At 35.5% G+C, this 15,410-nt stretch overlaps 1 protein-coding gene across 3 annotated transcripts in view; it reads right to left on the bottom strand.

Moving 5' to 3' along the window:
* MCCC1 (methylcrotonyl-CoA carboxylase subunit 1) overlaps window positions 1-15,410 on the bottom strand; it is a 62,589-nt gene that overhangs the window by 20,712 nt on the left and 26,467 nt on the right. For all 3 annotated transcript variants that reach the window (XR_005057293.2, XR_012129345.1, XM_017665814.3), the window contains exons 8-11: window positions 11,780-11,891; window positions 10,982-11,063; window positions 3,749-3,876; window positions 846-1,029 (exon numbers count right to left, since the gene is read on the bottom strand). Coding sequence is in view for 1 of the 3 variants with exons in the window: in XM_017665814.3 (XP_017521303.2) it covers window positions 846-1,029; window positions 3,749-3,876; window positions 10,982-11,063; window positions 11,780-11,891 (506 nt within the window). In the remaining 2 variants the exon portion in view is untranslated. The remainder of the gene's footprint in view (window positions 1-845; window positions 1,030-3,748; window positions 3,877-10,981; window positions 11,064-11,779; window positions 11,892-15,410) is intronic.

The following is a 15,410-nucleotide window of genomic DNA, read 5'->3' as shown; positions in this document are numbered from 1 at the left end:
GTTATGCTGTTAATCTGCTTACTGAAATCCACTCCAGATATCCCATTAGAAACATGCCCTGATTATATCAGCCTAACATCTCTTAATCTTAAGGATTGCTCTATTTCATAACTCACCATCTGTATAACTTTTCTGGCAACTAAGGTAAGGTGGCAGTAGACATGGTGACTCAGAGACTCTGAGCCAGAATGTCTGGCTCCGAATCTTGGTTCCAAGGGTGACCCTGGGCAAGTCACTTAACTTTTCTGTGCCCTGTTTTCCTCATATATAAACTGGGGGTGAGAATAAAACCTACTTATAGGGTGGCTCTCATGATTAAAGGAGCCCATATTGAAAAATCACCTATAACACTGCCTGTACATAGTGAACGCTAAATAATTGTTATGATCATTATCAATTATAAGCTGAACTGTGATAGCTCTTGCACTTTTTTTTTACTTTTATTTAATTATTGTTTAGCTTGCACTAAGTTATATTTAATGTTATTCTTCAACTTGACTTTAAATCCCTTGAAGGCAGAGTACCTTGGACATTGCAGATACTAGTCCTATCAAATCATTTTCGGAACAAGGCAAAGTAAAAATGTAGAACAGTACACTTAATATTTGTTGCTTAGGCTTGACCAAGTACTGCTGCTTTTTAAAAAAGAGCATATTGGTTAAAAATTCTAGTTGTTCTTTAAAATAACTATTTCAGAAGGAAAAATAAAGATTAATGAGAATGAAATCCATTATTTTAAAAAATACTAGACATTTCCACAAGACACAGGGAGAAGACCCCATCCAGAAGTAATAAAGGCACAAAAATTGAAAAAGATTGAAACCTTTTGTTTTACTTTACCTTACCTTGCCGTACCCCAGTTTCAATCCTAGTGGAAAGATCTGCTTGAGGGGTAGAAAGATGCACTAATGGTCCAGCCCCTGGCATGAAGTTATTATTAGGATCTTCTGCATATATTCTAGCTTCAAAGGAATGGCCCTGCAGAGTTATTTCTTCCTGGCTCAGAGGAATCTTCTCTCCTGCTGCAATCTGGTAAAAGAATTTGTGCTTATGAAAATCCACTTTATGGCAAGTATGACACTTAGTAAATTGATGCTCTTGCCTTTTTCTACATAAAATGTACACCTGGACTTTATAGTGAAGCCAAATAAAATATTTTATCTTCCCTCTCGAGAACTGGGCAAAAGCAAAAAATACATTAAATAACAGATGCAGACTGGAAATAATATATTCATTACTATGGGTTTCTAGAATTATTAAATAGAGATAGGAAGCAAGTTGATGACTAAATTGTAAATATAAAAATCAGTGTTTTTTTCAATAAAGTCAAAATTTAAATTTCTTACTGGTAAGATATTCTCAGTTTTCAATTAAAATATTAGCACTCAGTTATCAAATCAATCTTTTTTTAGAGTAAATTATTAAGTGGTGTTTAGGACTACATTCTCAGCTCTGGCTAAAGTGTGGCATTAGTCATCTTTGTGATCTTCATCACCAAGTGAGTGACAAAGCAAAAGAGAAAGTGGGACATGATGGTTTTTCAGTTTTATGTTTACATATATTGCATGATACTAGATTATAAACAGAATGATTAGTATGCTATAATGATTATTTTGGCTATTGTGTAGCAATACAGGAAACCTCTCTTTAACTAGTATCATTTGGAAAAGGTTATGGAGGACATCCTGTCACTGTCTTTACTCCCTTGTTAGATTTTCCCCCAAAATAAGAAAATGACAAACCAAGAAAGCAAAAGCTAAAGAGGGAAAAGCTCTAAGTAACTTAGCACCACACTGAACTAATCAGGTGAATCATAAAACAGAAGCAAAGGTTTCATCTCTTTAAATGTGTGAATAAGAAAGATCAGGAATCACAGAGTAAGAAAGGAAAATGAACAAACTGAATGCCTTCATGGCACTGTGTTTTGAACCATAGATTCTGTAGCCACATTGCCTGGGTTCAAATTCTGTCTCTATATATACTCTGTTCTGAGCAAATTTCTTAACCTCTTGATGCTTCAGAGAAAAGTACCTGGCATATAGTAAGCTCTACAAAAGTGTTAGCTACCATCATTTTATTCTTCTCCTTTATAATGAAATACTTTTTAACGTCTGAACAAAAAACTCAACTTTAAAAAAATATCAACAAGGAAAAGATGAACATGTGTTCATATTCCAAGATGTGATCTTATTGCCAACTACACAGCCCTGTTTCAACCTGGCTCATCTTGCCTCCCTATTTTTATCTCAAGTTGGCTTCTATCTGAGCCCAGAAGTGACTGGCCCAAAGCATGTCTCTGGATACTTGGAAGTATGTGCCATGTGAATTCTTAGAGGCTTAGACATTGACTCTTTGGAACCCCTGGACCTTGAACATTTTCACCAGCTTTCCCTGACCATGGCTAACAATGCTCTTCTGTAGCCTGGATGCTCATATCACTGCAGCCTCATTCCAGGAAGCCTCTGACCCTGGAGGCAGGTCCTGCAGCTCAAACCACTGCACTCATGAAATGGCGAGACCCCTTGTTTGACCGCTGCTTGGAAGCCAGCTTCCTAAGCACCTTGAACACTATAAATGAGATCCAGTAGTGCCCCTAAGCTCTAGAACCCATACCCCGAGGGTAGAAGTCTGCTTCTCTTTCTAAAGGGTCTTCAAAAATCTTACAATTTGAATTGCAGAAATAAATGTGTACTGATTCCCCTAATGCCCAAAGCTTTCTCTTTCCTTAATCCTTAAGAATTCTTATCCTTCATTTAAAAATTCTGGACCCTCTTGATTACTGCTTCAGAAAAAATCTCCTCCTTTTCCTTGAATTCTGGCAACATAAGCATTCTTTGTAAAAGTTTCTAAATCCACTGCAGTTTTCCTAACACTAACACTTACTAGCCTGATGTGCCTGGTTTTCATTAGCTCCCAAGGCTATAGAGGCCCAGATGAATCTTATGATTCAATTAAAACCACCAATCATTCCCAAGGAACCAGCAAAAGGAACATCAAATTATTGTCCACAGAAGTTCTGAAAAGACAAAATTATCAAAATAATCAAGATGTTAGCATCATAACATGGAAAAAGCAGTTTAGATTCAGGATACATAAAGAACCAAGAATCTAAGAGATAAAAAATATTCATACTACTTAAATGTAAAATTTATTGTTTTCAATAAAGAAAGCAAAACAGACTAAGTTATTATTATTAATATTTGAAGGAATATGCTTTGTGGAAATCTGGTTCAGGCCAGTGTTTCTCAAACTATTTAAAATAAAGGAACAGTTATGGACTAATACTTCTGTGAAATACAATGGACATGTCACAGCAATATCAAAAATGCTTTAAAAATGTCTAAGAGTGACTCTGAATAGCTATACTTATCCCATCATGTGCCAGCAACAGTGTCGGAGTCATCAGCACTTGCATGCAGACAACTCTGTTGGCCTCGACCATAAAAACCCTGCCTAAAAAATCTAATGTTGGCCTGGCCCAGAATGATGAACCTCAGATAGAGCACAAGGCTTTGGTGCTGAGATGATGTGGTCACGTGCAAGCCTCAGGAACAGCAGGAACTGAGCCCATAAAGTGCCTGTGACACTAATGTGACAGTATCAAATGTAATGTCCCCTCTAACCTCCCATTTTCCTGTTCTCATGATAACCACCAAGAATTTAACCCTTGTCCAAAGCGATGCCTTCTTTAGAAGGCCAGAAGGTAACATGTTCTCAAGACTGAGCTTTAACAGAAAAATATTCCCACCCTCAGCTGCCACTCCACCAAGTCAGTTCCTGTGATCATCTCAGTAACAGGATGTTCCACTTGCAGCCTTGTATTCATCTCCATGAAGTAAAAATTGTGTTTTGGGTCCATAATAAACTCCACAGTTCCTAAAAGATAAAATACTATGGTCACGTTTCAATAGTATATAATCAGTGGAAGTAAAAACCTTCCATGAAGAATAACATCAAGTTTTACTGCTGCCTTCATTCAATGGTAAACATTCTGCACTTCACGAAGACAATACCTCACATTTTGCAGCAGCAAATGATTCTCTATCAAAAACAGTCACGTGAAATTTAACATTAGAAAAGTATATTTAGGTTTTTGAGCAAATGGCTAGCTCAAGTTATGAATTAGTGTCAGCTGTCATAGTAGGAGAACATGGTTGAACTATGTGTTACTGCTTCAGTGCACCAAGATCCCTGGAAACTTCACACTGTGACAACCTGTCTCACTCTAACCCTGTGGAGAAAAAATTGTCATTTTTTTTCCTACTGACTGTCAGCTTTGGAAGTTTCCTTTAAAAGTCCTTTTTCTGGTAACCCACTGGAAGATTACTTAACAACTAAATCTTATGTTAATGTCTTACCTATTGGCATTTTATTAAGCATTACATTTCCCCCAACTTTACTAAAGAATAATTTCATACAGTAAAATAGATCCATTAGAAGTACAGGTGTGCTGAGTTTTGGCAACTGAATACAGTCATATAGCCAAGTACCACAATGAAAATACAGAATATTTCCCTCACCCAAAATGTTCCCTTATTTGCTTTTACAGTTAGTCCCTTCCCAGGCCTCTGGCTCCAGGTAACTACCAGTCTGCTTTCCATCACAATTTTTTCCTGTAACACTGTATACATGAAATGATATAGTATGTAGTCTTTTGTGTTTGAGGTTTTCTTTCACTTAGTCAAAAGTTAGTTCCATATAATTTAAAACTATTTTTCAAACTATGGGTCATGACCCATTAGTGGACTGTAAAAATTTGGGGAACACTTTCAGTTTCTGGCCCAGCATGTAAGAATCTTAGAAGTTGCTATTCCACCCTGACAACAAGTGAAAAACTGAATAAACTAAAAAATCAACATATTTTCTTAGATCCATTAGAGATGTGAGACCATGGCACACTGCTATCCCCAAAATTGGAAGACACAGGTACATACAGAGATTCACAACTTACCAGAGCAGAAAGTCATGAGTAAAAATCATCAACCTAAAATTCTGTACCTTGTGAAGTTATTCTTCCAAAATAATGGAGAAATGAAGTCAGATAAACAAAAATTGAGACAATTTTTTGGCAGTAGACATGCCTTGTAAGAAAAGTTAAAAGAAGCTCTTTAGGGAGAAAGAAGATAATATAGAGTCAATATTTCAAGCAGAATAACAATCCTTAACACATATGCACCTAACAGTGTGTCAAATACATGAAGTAAAAACTGAGAACTGATAAACAGATGAATCCACCAAGTTGGAGACGTTAACACTACCAGAAATGGATGGTGGGAGTGGGGTTGGGGGGAGCAAAACAGAAAGAAAGAAATGCACAAACCCAGCAGGCAGAAAATAAGTAAGGACCTAGCTAAATTCAATAGCACCATCAACAAACTGGATATAATTGATATCTATAGACTATTTCATTCAGCATCAGCAAGTTACATTTTCTCAAACTCAAATGGAACATTCACCAAAACAGACCACATTCAAGGCCGTAAAAAAGACCTTGATGAATTTAAAAGAATAAATATCATACAATGACTGCTCTCAGACCACAATTAAACTAAAAGTCACTAAATTGAACTAAATCAGTAACAGAAAGATAGCTGGAAAAAAAATCCCAAAATATTTTCAGATTAAACAACACACTACTAAATAACTCATGGGTCAAAGAAGAAATCTCAAAAGAGAAATTAAAAATATGTTAAACTAAATGAAATAGGAAATATGACTTATTAAACTTTGTGGGATGCATGAAAAGCAGTGTTTATAGGGAAATTATAGCACTGAATCTGAAGAGAAGGAAGATCTAAAATTAACCTAAGCTTCCATTTTAGGAAACTAGAAAAAAAAAGAAAAGAAAATTAATTCCAAAGTAAGCAGAAGAAGAGAAATAATAAGAGTAGAAATCCATGAAATGGAAAATAACACCAACAGAACCAAAGCTGGTTTTATTCAGTTCAATAAACTTGATAAGCCAGCTATCTGAGGAAAAAAAAAGAGAAGACACAAATTACTAACAACAGAAATTAAAGAAGGGACATCATCACAGATCTTATGGACATTAAAAGGACAATAAAGGAATATTATGAACAACTGTATGCTCACAAATTTGACAACCCAAATGAAACTGACAAATTCCTTGAAAGATACAATCTGCCAAAAGTTACACAAGATAAACAGACAATCTAAATAGCCCTATATCCATTAAAGAAGTTGAAATAATCATTACTAACCTCCAAAACAGAAAACAGCAGACTCAGATTGGTTTACTGATGAATTCTACCAAACACTGAAGGTAGAATTTATACAAATTCTCTAAAATCTCTTCCAGAAGATAGAAGACAGAATATCTCCTCCTAACTCATTCTGAGGCCAGCATTACTTTAATACCAAAACCAAAGACATGACAAGAAAAGGAAATCAGCATCTCCTAGGAACATGGACGCAGTAATCCTCAACAAAGTATTAGCAAATTGAATCCAACAATGTGTAAAAATAATTATACACCATGACCAAGAGGGATTTATTCTAGGTATGTAAAGCTGGTTCAACATTTGAAAATCAATTAATGTAATCTATCACTTCAACTTACTAAAGAAGAATCATGGGATGATATCAATAGATGAAGAAAGAGCATTTGATGAACTCCAATATCCAGTCATAAGAACACTCAACAAGCTAGGAATAGAGGAAAACTTTTTCAACTTGATAAAGAACATTTACAAAAACTTATAGTTACCATTGTACTTAGAGAAAAACTAGAAGTTTAAACTAGAAGCTTCCCCACTGAGATCAGAAACAAGGCAAAGATGTCTGCTCTCAACCATTCTTTATCAACATTGTACTAGAAGGCTAGCTAATGCAACAAGATGAGAAAAGGAAATAAAAGGTATATAGACTGGGAAGAAAATAATAAAAGTGTCTGCTCACAGATGACTTGTCTTAGAAAATCCAAAGAATTGACAAAAAAATTCCTGGAACTAATAAGTGATCATATCAAGGTTTCAGGACATAAGGTCAATAAACAAAAGTCAATTTTTTTCCTATTTACCAACAATGAACAAGTAGAATTTGAAATTAAAATCATAATACCATTTACATTAGCACCACCCAAAATGACATAGGTATAAATCAAACAAAATATGTATAATATCTATATGAGGAAACTATAAAACTCTAATGAAAGAAGTCAAAGAAGAACTAAATAAATGGAGATATATTTCATGTTCATGGATAGGAAGACTCAACCTTGTCAAGAAGTCAGTTCTCCCAACTTACTCTATAGAGTCAATGCAATCCTAATTAAATCCCAGCAAGTGTCCACAAAAGACCCTGAATAGCCAAAGCAATCCTGAGAAGGAAGAATAAAGTGGTGGGGGGCGAGGGTATTATGCTCTCCGACTTCAAGCTCTACTACAAAGTCACAGTAATCAAGACAATTTGGTACTGGCACAAGAACAGACCCATAGATGAATGGAACAGAACAGAGAGCCTGGGTGTATACCCAAGCATATATGGTCGATTAATATATGATAGAGGAGCCATGGATATACAATGGGGAAAAGAGAACCTCTTTAATAACTGTTGTTGGGAAAACTGGACAGCTTTATGGAAGAGAATGAAACTGGATTATTGTCTAACTCCATAAACAAAAGTAAGCTCAAAATGGATCAAAGACCTGAATGTAAGTCATGAAACCATAAAACTCTTAGAAGAAAACACAGGCAAAAATCTCTTGAATATAAACATGAGCAACTTTTTCCTGAAGGCATCTCCTTGGGCAAGGAAAACAAAATAAAAAATGAACAAATGGGACTACATCAAGCTAAAAACCTGCTGTACAGCAAAGGACACCATCAGCAGAACAAAAAGGCATCCTACAGTATGGGAGATATATTTGTAAACGACATATCTGACAAGGGGTTAACATCCAAAATATATAAAGAACTCATACACCTCAACATCCAAAAAGCAAATAACCCTATTAAAAAATGGGCAGAGGATATGAACAGACACTTCTCTAAAGAAGAAATTCAGATGGCCAACAGGCACATGAAAAGATGCTCCACATCGCTAATCATCAGAGAAATGCATATTAAAACCACAATGAGATATCACCTCACACCAGTTAGGATAGGATGGCCAACATAGAAAAGACTAGGAACAACAAATGCTGGTGAGGATGCAGAGAAAGGGGAACCCTCCTACACTGCTGGTGGGAATGTAAATTAGTTCAACCATTGTGGAAAGCAGCATGGAGGCTCCTCAAAAAACTAAAAATAGGAATACCATTGCCGACCCAGGAATTCCACTCCTAGAAATTTACCCTAAGAATGCAGGATCCCAGTTTGAAAAAGTCATATGTACCCCTATGTTTATCACAGCACTATTTACAATAGCCAAGAAATAGAAGCAACCTAAGTGTCCATCAGTAGATGAATGGATAAAGAAGATGTGGTACATATACACAATGGAATATTATTCAGCCATAAAAAGAGAACAAATCCTACCATTTGCAACAACATGGATGGAGCTACAGGGTATTATACTCAGTGAAATAAACCAGGCAGAGAAAGACAAGTACCAAATGATTTCACTCATCTGTGGAGTATAAGAACAAAGCAAAAACTGAAGCAACAAAACAGCAGCAGACTCACAGAACCCAAGAATGGACTAACAGTTACCAAAGGAAAAGGGACTCAGAGGGATGGGTGGGAAAGGAGAGAGAAGGAAAATAAGGGGCATTACGATTAACACACATAACATGGGGGAGGCACAGGGAAGGCAGTACAACACAGAGAAGACATGTAGTGACTCTATTGCATCTTATTACACTGATGGACAGTGAATGCAATGGGGTATGTGGTGGGGACTTGATAATGGGGGGAATCTAGTAACCACAGTGTTGCTCATGTGACTGTATATTAATGATACCAAAAAAAAAATGCCTAATAGTTAATTAAAAATAGAAAAAAAATCCCAGCAAGTGATTTTGTGGATATCAAAAAACTGATTCATACATTTATAAGGAGACACAAAAGACCCAGAATAGCCAACTCCATATTGAAGGAGAATAACAAAGTTAGAGGACTGATACTATCCAAATTCAAGACTGACTATAATGCTACAGTAATCAAAACAATGAAGTACTGGTGATAGAAAAAAGAGATCACTGCAACAGAATAGAGCTGAGAAATAGTTAAACATGGTTAATTGATCTTTGACAAAGGAGCAAAGGTATACTATGGAGCAAAGAAAGACAGTCTTCTCATGAAATGGTGCTGGAACAACTGACATCTACATGCAAAAAAATCAGTCTAAACACAGTCCTATATTCTTCACAAAAATTAACTCAAATGGATCACAGACCTAAACGTAAAACACAATACTATAAAACTCCTACAAGGTAATATAGGAGAAAACCTAAATGACCTTGGGAATGGTGACACCCTTTTAAATACACTGGCAAAGGCATGATCCATAAAAGAAATAATTGATAAGCTGGACATCATTAAAATTAAAAACAACCTGTTCTGCAAAAGACAATGTCCAGAAAATGAGAAAACAAGCCACAGGCTGGGAGAAAAATATTCACAAAAGGCACATATAAGAAACATTGTTTATCCAAAATACAGAAAGAACTCTTAAAATTTAACAGTAAGAAAAAAAATTTTTTTAATGGGCAAAAGACCTGAACAGACACCTCACCAAAGACTGTACAGATAGCAAATAAGGTATTTCGTGTCAGATATTATCAGAGAAATGCAAGTTGTAACAATGAGATACCACTACACACTGATTAGAATGGACAAAATCTGGAATACTATCAACACTGAATGTTGGCAAGGATGTAGAGCAACAGGAACTCTCACATACAGCTGGTAGGAATGCAAAATGGTACAGCCACATTGGAATACAGTTTGGCAGTTACTTATAAAACTAAACACACTTTTAACGTTATATTTTTAGTTATAAAACTAAACACACATGATCCAGCAATCATGCTTCTTGGTATTTACCCTAATAAATTTAAACTATGTCCACACAAAATCATGCACAAAGATGTTTATAGCAGCTTTATTTATAACTGTCAAACTTGGAAGCAACCATGATGTTCTTCAGTAGGCAAGAAGATAAATAAACTGTGGTATATCCATACAATGTTACTCAGATATAAAAGGAAATGAGCTGTTAAGCCAGAAAAAGACATGGAGGAAATTTAAATACATATTGCTAAGTGAAAGAAGCCAGTCTGCAAAGGGTACATGCTATATGATTCCAAGTATATGACATTCTGGAAAAGGTAAAACTATGGAGGCAATAGAAAGATCAGCAGTTGTCAGGGATTGGAGGCAGGGAGGGATGATATTGTAGTACAGCACAGAGGGCATTTAAGGAACTGAAAGTATTCTGAAAAGCTACTGCAATGGTAGATACTTGTCATTACACATTTGTCCAAACTCCTAGAATGTAAACATCAAGAGTGAACCTAATATAAATTATGGACTCTGGATGACAATGATGTGTCAGTATAAATCTGTCCATCTTAACAAATGTCCCACTCTGGTGTGGGATGTGGATTGGGGAAGGCTGTGAATGTGTGGGGACAGGATATATGGGAACTCTGTTCTTCCTGCTCACTTTTGCTGTGAACCTAAAACTGGTCTAAAAAATTAAAGTTGACTAATTTAAACAACACAAAACAGTCATTTTAGTGATGTTATTTTAAAATAGGATAGGAAATTCAAAAGCATTACACATAATTAGGGTCAGTGCTGTATAGTGAAATGTCTTCTTTTCAAATATACATGTATATAAACACAAACACTCATGTGTATATACTGAGTCTCAATGTAAAATGTATTTCTTTAATATTGATATGGTCAAAAAAGTTTGAAAGCCAATGATTTAAAAGCTGCATGTTTCCTTTGCCTTATGAAACACAAATAGATGATGATTTCTTCTCCTCTATTACAAGCAAATCTTAACATACCTGCTCCAACATAGTTTACAGCTTTAGCAGCTCTCACTGCAGCTTCTCCAAGCTTTTTTCTTACTTCGGGTTTAATACCAGGCTAAGAAAAATATTTATAATAAAATTAAAAATTTCCACTAGTACTTTACCCTACTAGAAGTTTCCATTGAGATCCAATACTACATTTCTATGTATCAAATATTGCATTAAAAAATATTAAGGATATTTCTAGTCTTTGGTGGTGACAGGTATACATGATCATCATCTTCACTTTTTAATATGTTCACGATATAACTGAATAAATTACAACTTAAGACAAAAAAATAAGGATAAATAGCTAACATTACACATTTTATCAAGAAGTACTGTAAGGCAGGTTACAAATGGATAACTCATCTAAGGCAGGAAGAAAACTTATTTTAGGAACATCTGAAAAAGCAGTTACAACAAGAGTCTTCTTCATAAAAATACATTCAATTAACCAGACCATTCCATTCCTCAAACATCCTGGCTAATCATCACTTAAAATCTGCATAGGAATGCTCTATAGCTCCTCACTCTAAGTCAGATGCTTGGGTCAGAGTAGACTTTCCTAGACACCACCCAGGACCATGGCCCTCCAGTACCTTGTGTATGACAGAACGTCAACCCTCTCCTTATGCCAACACTGCTGTGGAGCCTTATCATTACCACTGGGAAGCAGTTGCTCAGCAGGGCTTGGGGGGAGACATTAGTTTCCCAGATTTCTGATGTGAAAATGAGCATGGCTGAGGTTTATATTACAGACACTTACACATTTCTTTACAAGGTTCTTACCCCTGGGGCCTCCTCAATGATCTTCTGATGTCTCCTTTGTACACTACAGTCCCTTTCAAACAAGTATACAGCATTGCCATGGTGGTCACCAAACACCTGGACTTCTACATGCCTATTTAAAAACCCAATGAAAAAGTTTCCATTTGTAGTATGAACATTCAAGGGGAAAAAATTATATATATGACTGAGAAATAACAAAACTTAGAAAACATAAGAAAATATATTTATGACCTGAGAGTAGGGGCAAGTCACAAGTACAAACTGTCTGTTTGTAAGGAGGAGACAGATAAATCTGACTACATCAAAACGTAGTGCTCAAATAACACATATGTAACACCTGTTAAAATGGTCCCGCATTTCTTGCATATTATGTTCTGTTCGTTTTCATTCTTATTTCTCTTTGCATTTCAATTTGGGAAGTTTCCACTGACATATGTTCAAGGTCACTGATTCTTTCCTTAGCTGTGTCCAGTCTGATGAGCCCATCAAATGAATTCATTTGTCACAATATTTTATTTTATTGAAGTATCCTTGATACACAATTTTACATTGGTTTCAAGTATACAGGACAATGGTTCAACACTCACCCATATTATTAAATCTTTACCCTCATTGCAGTTACTACCTGTCAACATAGGAAGATGTCACAGAATCATTGCCTATGTTCTCCGTGCTGTACTACCATCCCCGTGACCAACTTATATTTTTTTGTGCCCATTTATCCCCCTCACCTTCCCCACCCATGCACCTCAACCCCTTCCCCATCATAATCACCAGTCACTTCTCAGTGTCTATGAGCCTACTGCTATTTTGTTCAGATTGTTTTGTTTTTAGAATTGACAAACAAGTGAAATCATATAGTATTTGTCTTTTACCACCTGTCTTATTTCACTTAGCATAATACTGTCTAGGTACACCCATGTTGCTGCAAATGGCAGGATTTTTTTCTCTTTTCTAAAAAATAATATTCCATTCTGTATATGTACCACATCTTCTTTATCTGTTCATCATTTATAAACACTTTGGTTGCTTCCATAACTTCGCTACTGTAAATAATGCAACAATAAACATATAGGGGCTTGTATCTTTCTGAATCAGGGATTTTGTTTTCTTCAGGTAAATTCCTAAAAGTGAAATTACTGGGTTATTTGGTATTTCTATTTTTAGGTTTTTGAGGAACCTTCATAGTGCACTCTACAGTAGCTGCACCAATTTACATTCCCACCAACAGTGCAGGAGGATTCCCTTTTTTCCAACTCCTCACTAACACTTTTTATTTCTTGTCTTTTAGATGTTGGCCTTCCTAACTGGTATGAGGTGATACCTCATTGTGGTTTTAATTTGCATTCCCCTGATGATTAGCAATGTGGAGCATCTTTTGATGTGCCTGTTGGCCATCTGTATTTCTTTTTTGGAGAAATGTCTGCTCAGGTCCTCTGCCCATTATTTAATTGGGTTATTTGTATTTTTGATGTTCAGATACATGAGTTCTTTATATATTTTGGATGTTAACCGTTTATTGGATAAATCATTTATGAACATATTCTCCCACACTGTAGAATGCCTTTTTGTTCTGCTGATGGTGTCCTTTCCTGTACAGGTTTTTTAGTTTGGTGTAGTCCCACTTGTTCATTTTTTACTGTTTCCCTTGCCCAAGGAGATGTGTTCAGGAAAAAGTTGCTCATGTTTATAGTCAAGAGATTTTTGCCTATGTTTTCTTCTAAGAATTTTATGGTTTCATGACTTACATTCAGGTCTTTGATCCACTTCAAGTTTACTTTTGTGTATGGAATTAGACAATAGCCCAGTTTCATTCTCTTACATGTAGCTGTACAGTTTTCACAAGAAGTTATTGAAGAGGCTTTTCCCCATTGTATATTCATGGCTCTTTTATCATATATTAATTGACCATATATGTATGGATTTATATCTGGACTCTCTATTCTGTTCCATTGATTTATGAGTCTGTTCTTGTGTCAGTACCACATGGTTTTGATTACTGTGGTTTATAGTATAGTTTGAAGTTAGGGAGTATAATCCCCCCAGCTTTGTTCCTCCTTCTTAGGATTGCTTTGGCTATTCAGGATCTTTTGTGGCTCCATATGAATTTTAGAACTATTTGTTCTAGTTCATTGAAGAATGATGTTGGTATTTGATAGGAACTGCATTGAATATGTAGATTGCTTTGGGCAGGATGCACATTTTGACTGTTCCTATCCACGAGCATGGGATAGATTTTCATTTTTTGGTGTCTAATTTCTCTCATGAGTGTCTTGTAGTTTTCAGAGTATAGGTCTTTCACTTCCTTGGTTAGGTTTATTCCTAGGTATTTTATTTTTTTTGATGCAATTGTGAATGGAATTGTTTTTCTGATTTATCTTTCTGCTAGTTCATTGTTAGTGTATAGGAATACAACATATTTCTATGTACTAATTCTGTATTCTGCAACTTTACCAAATTCAGTTATTACTTCTAGCAGTTCTTTGATGGATCCTTTAGGGTTTTCTATGTATAATATCATGTAATCTGCAAATAGTGAGAGTTTAACTTCTTTCTTACCAATTTGGATACCTTTTATCTCTTTGTGTTGTCTGATTGCTGTGGCTAGGACCTCCAGAACTATGTTGAATTAAAGTGGTGAGAGTGGGCATCCTTGTCTTGTTTCTGATGTTAGAGAAAAGCTTTCAGCCTTTTGCTATTAAGTATGATGTTTGCTGTGTGTTTGTCATATATGGTCTTTATTATGTTGAGGTACATACCCTCTATACCTATTTTGTTGAGAATTTTTATCATGAATGGATGTTGAATTTTGTCAAATGCTTTCTCAGCATGTACTGAGATGATCATGTGGCTGTTATCCTTCTTTTTGTTAATGTGGTGTATGACACTGATTGATTTACAAATATCATACCATCCTCACATCCCTGGAATAAATCCCACTTGGTCATCCTGGATAATCCTTTTCATGTATTTTTTAATTCAGTTTGCTAATATTTTATTGAGGATTTTTGCATCTATGCTCATCCGCGGATATTGGTCTATAATTTTCTTTTTTGGTAATGTCTTTGTCTGGTTTTGGTACTAGAATGATGCTGGCCTCATAGAATGAGTCTGAAAGTATTCCCTCCCCTTCTACTTTCTAAAATATGTTAAGAAGGATGGGTATTAGCTCTTTAAGTGTTTGCTATAATTCAACTGCAAAATCTGGTCCTGGACCTTGGTTTGTTGGCCGTTTTTTTATTACCAATTCAATTTCATTATGGGTAATTGATCTGTTCTGATTTTCTATTTCATCCTGGGTAAATCTTGGAAGGTCATTTGTTACAATGTTTTTGATTCCTAGCATTTTGTTTTGATTTTTTTTCCTTAAGAGTTTCCATCTTTCTGCTTACATTACCTATGTGTTCTTTCATGTTGTCTACTTGTTCCATTAGAGCCCTTATATTCAGTTATCTTAAATTCTGTATCTGCTAATTCTAAACTTTGTGTCATATCTTTATCTGGTTTTGATATTTGCTTTGTCTCTTCAGACTGTGCTTTTTCTTTCCTTTGAGCATGACTTGTAATTTTTTTGTTGTTAAAAGCTGGACATGATGTATGACATAACAGGAACTGTGGTAAACAGACCTTT

This window comes from Manis javanica, chromosome 3, assembly GCF_040802235.1.
Source record: "Manis javanica isolate MJ-LG chromosome 3, MJ_LKY, whole genome shotgun sequence".
NCBI classification, from domain to species: Eukaryota; Metazoa; Chordata; class Mammalia; order Pholidota; family Manidae; genus Manis; species Manis javanica.
Note: the sequence above shows the minus strand (reverse complement) of the source record. Positions and strands in the feature narration are given on the sequence as shown.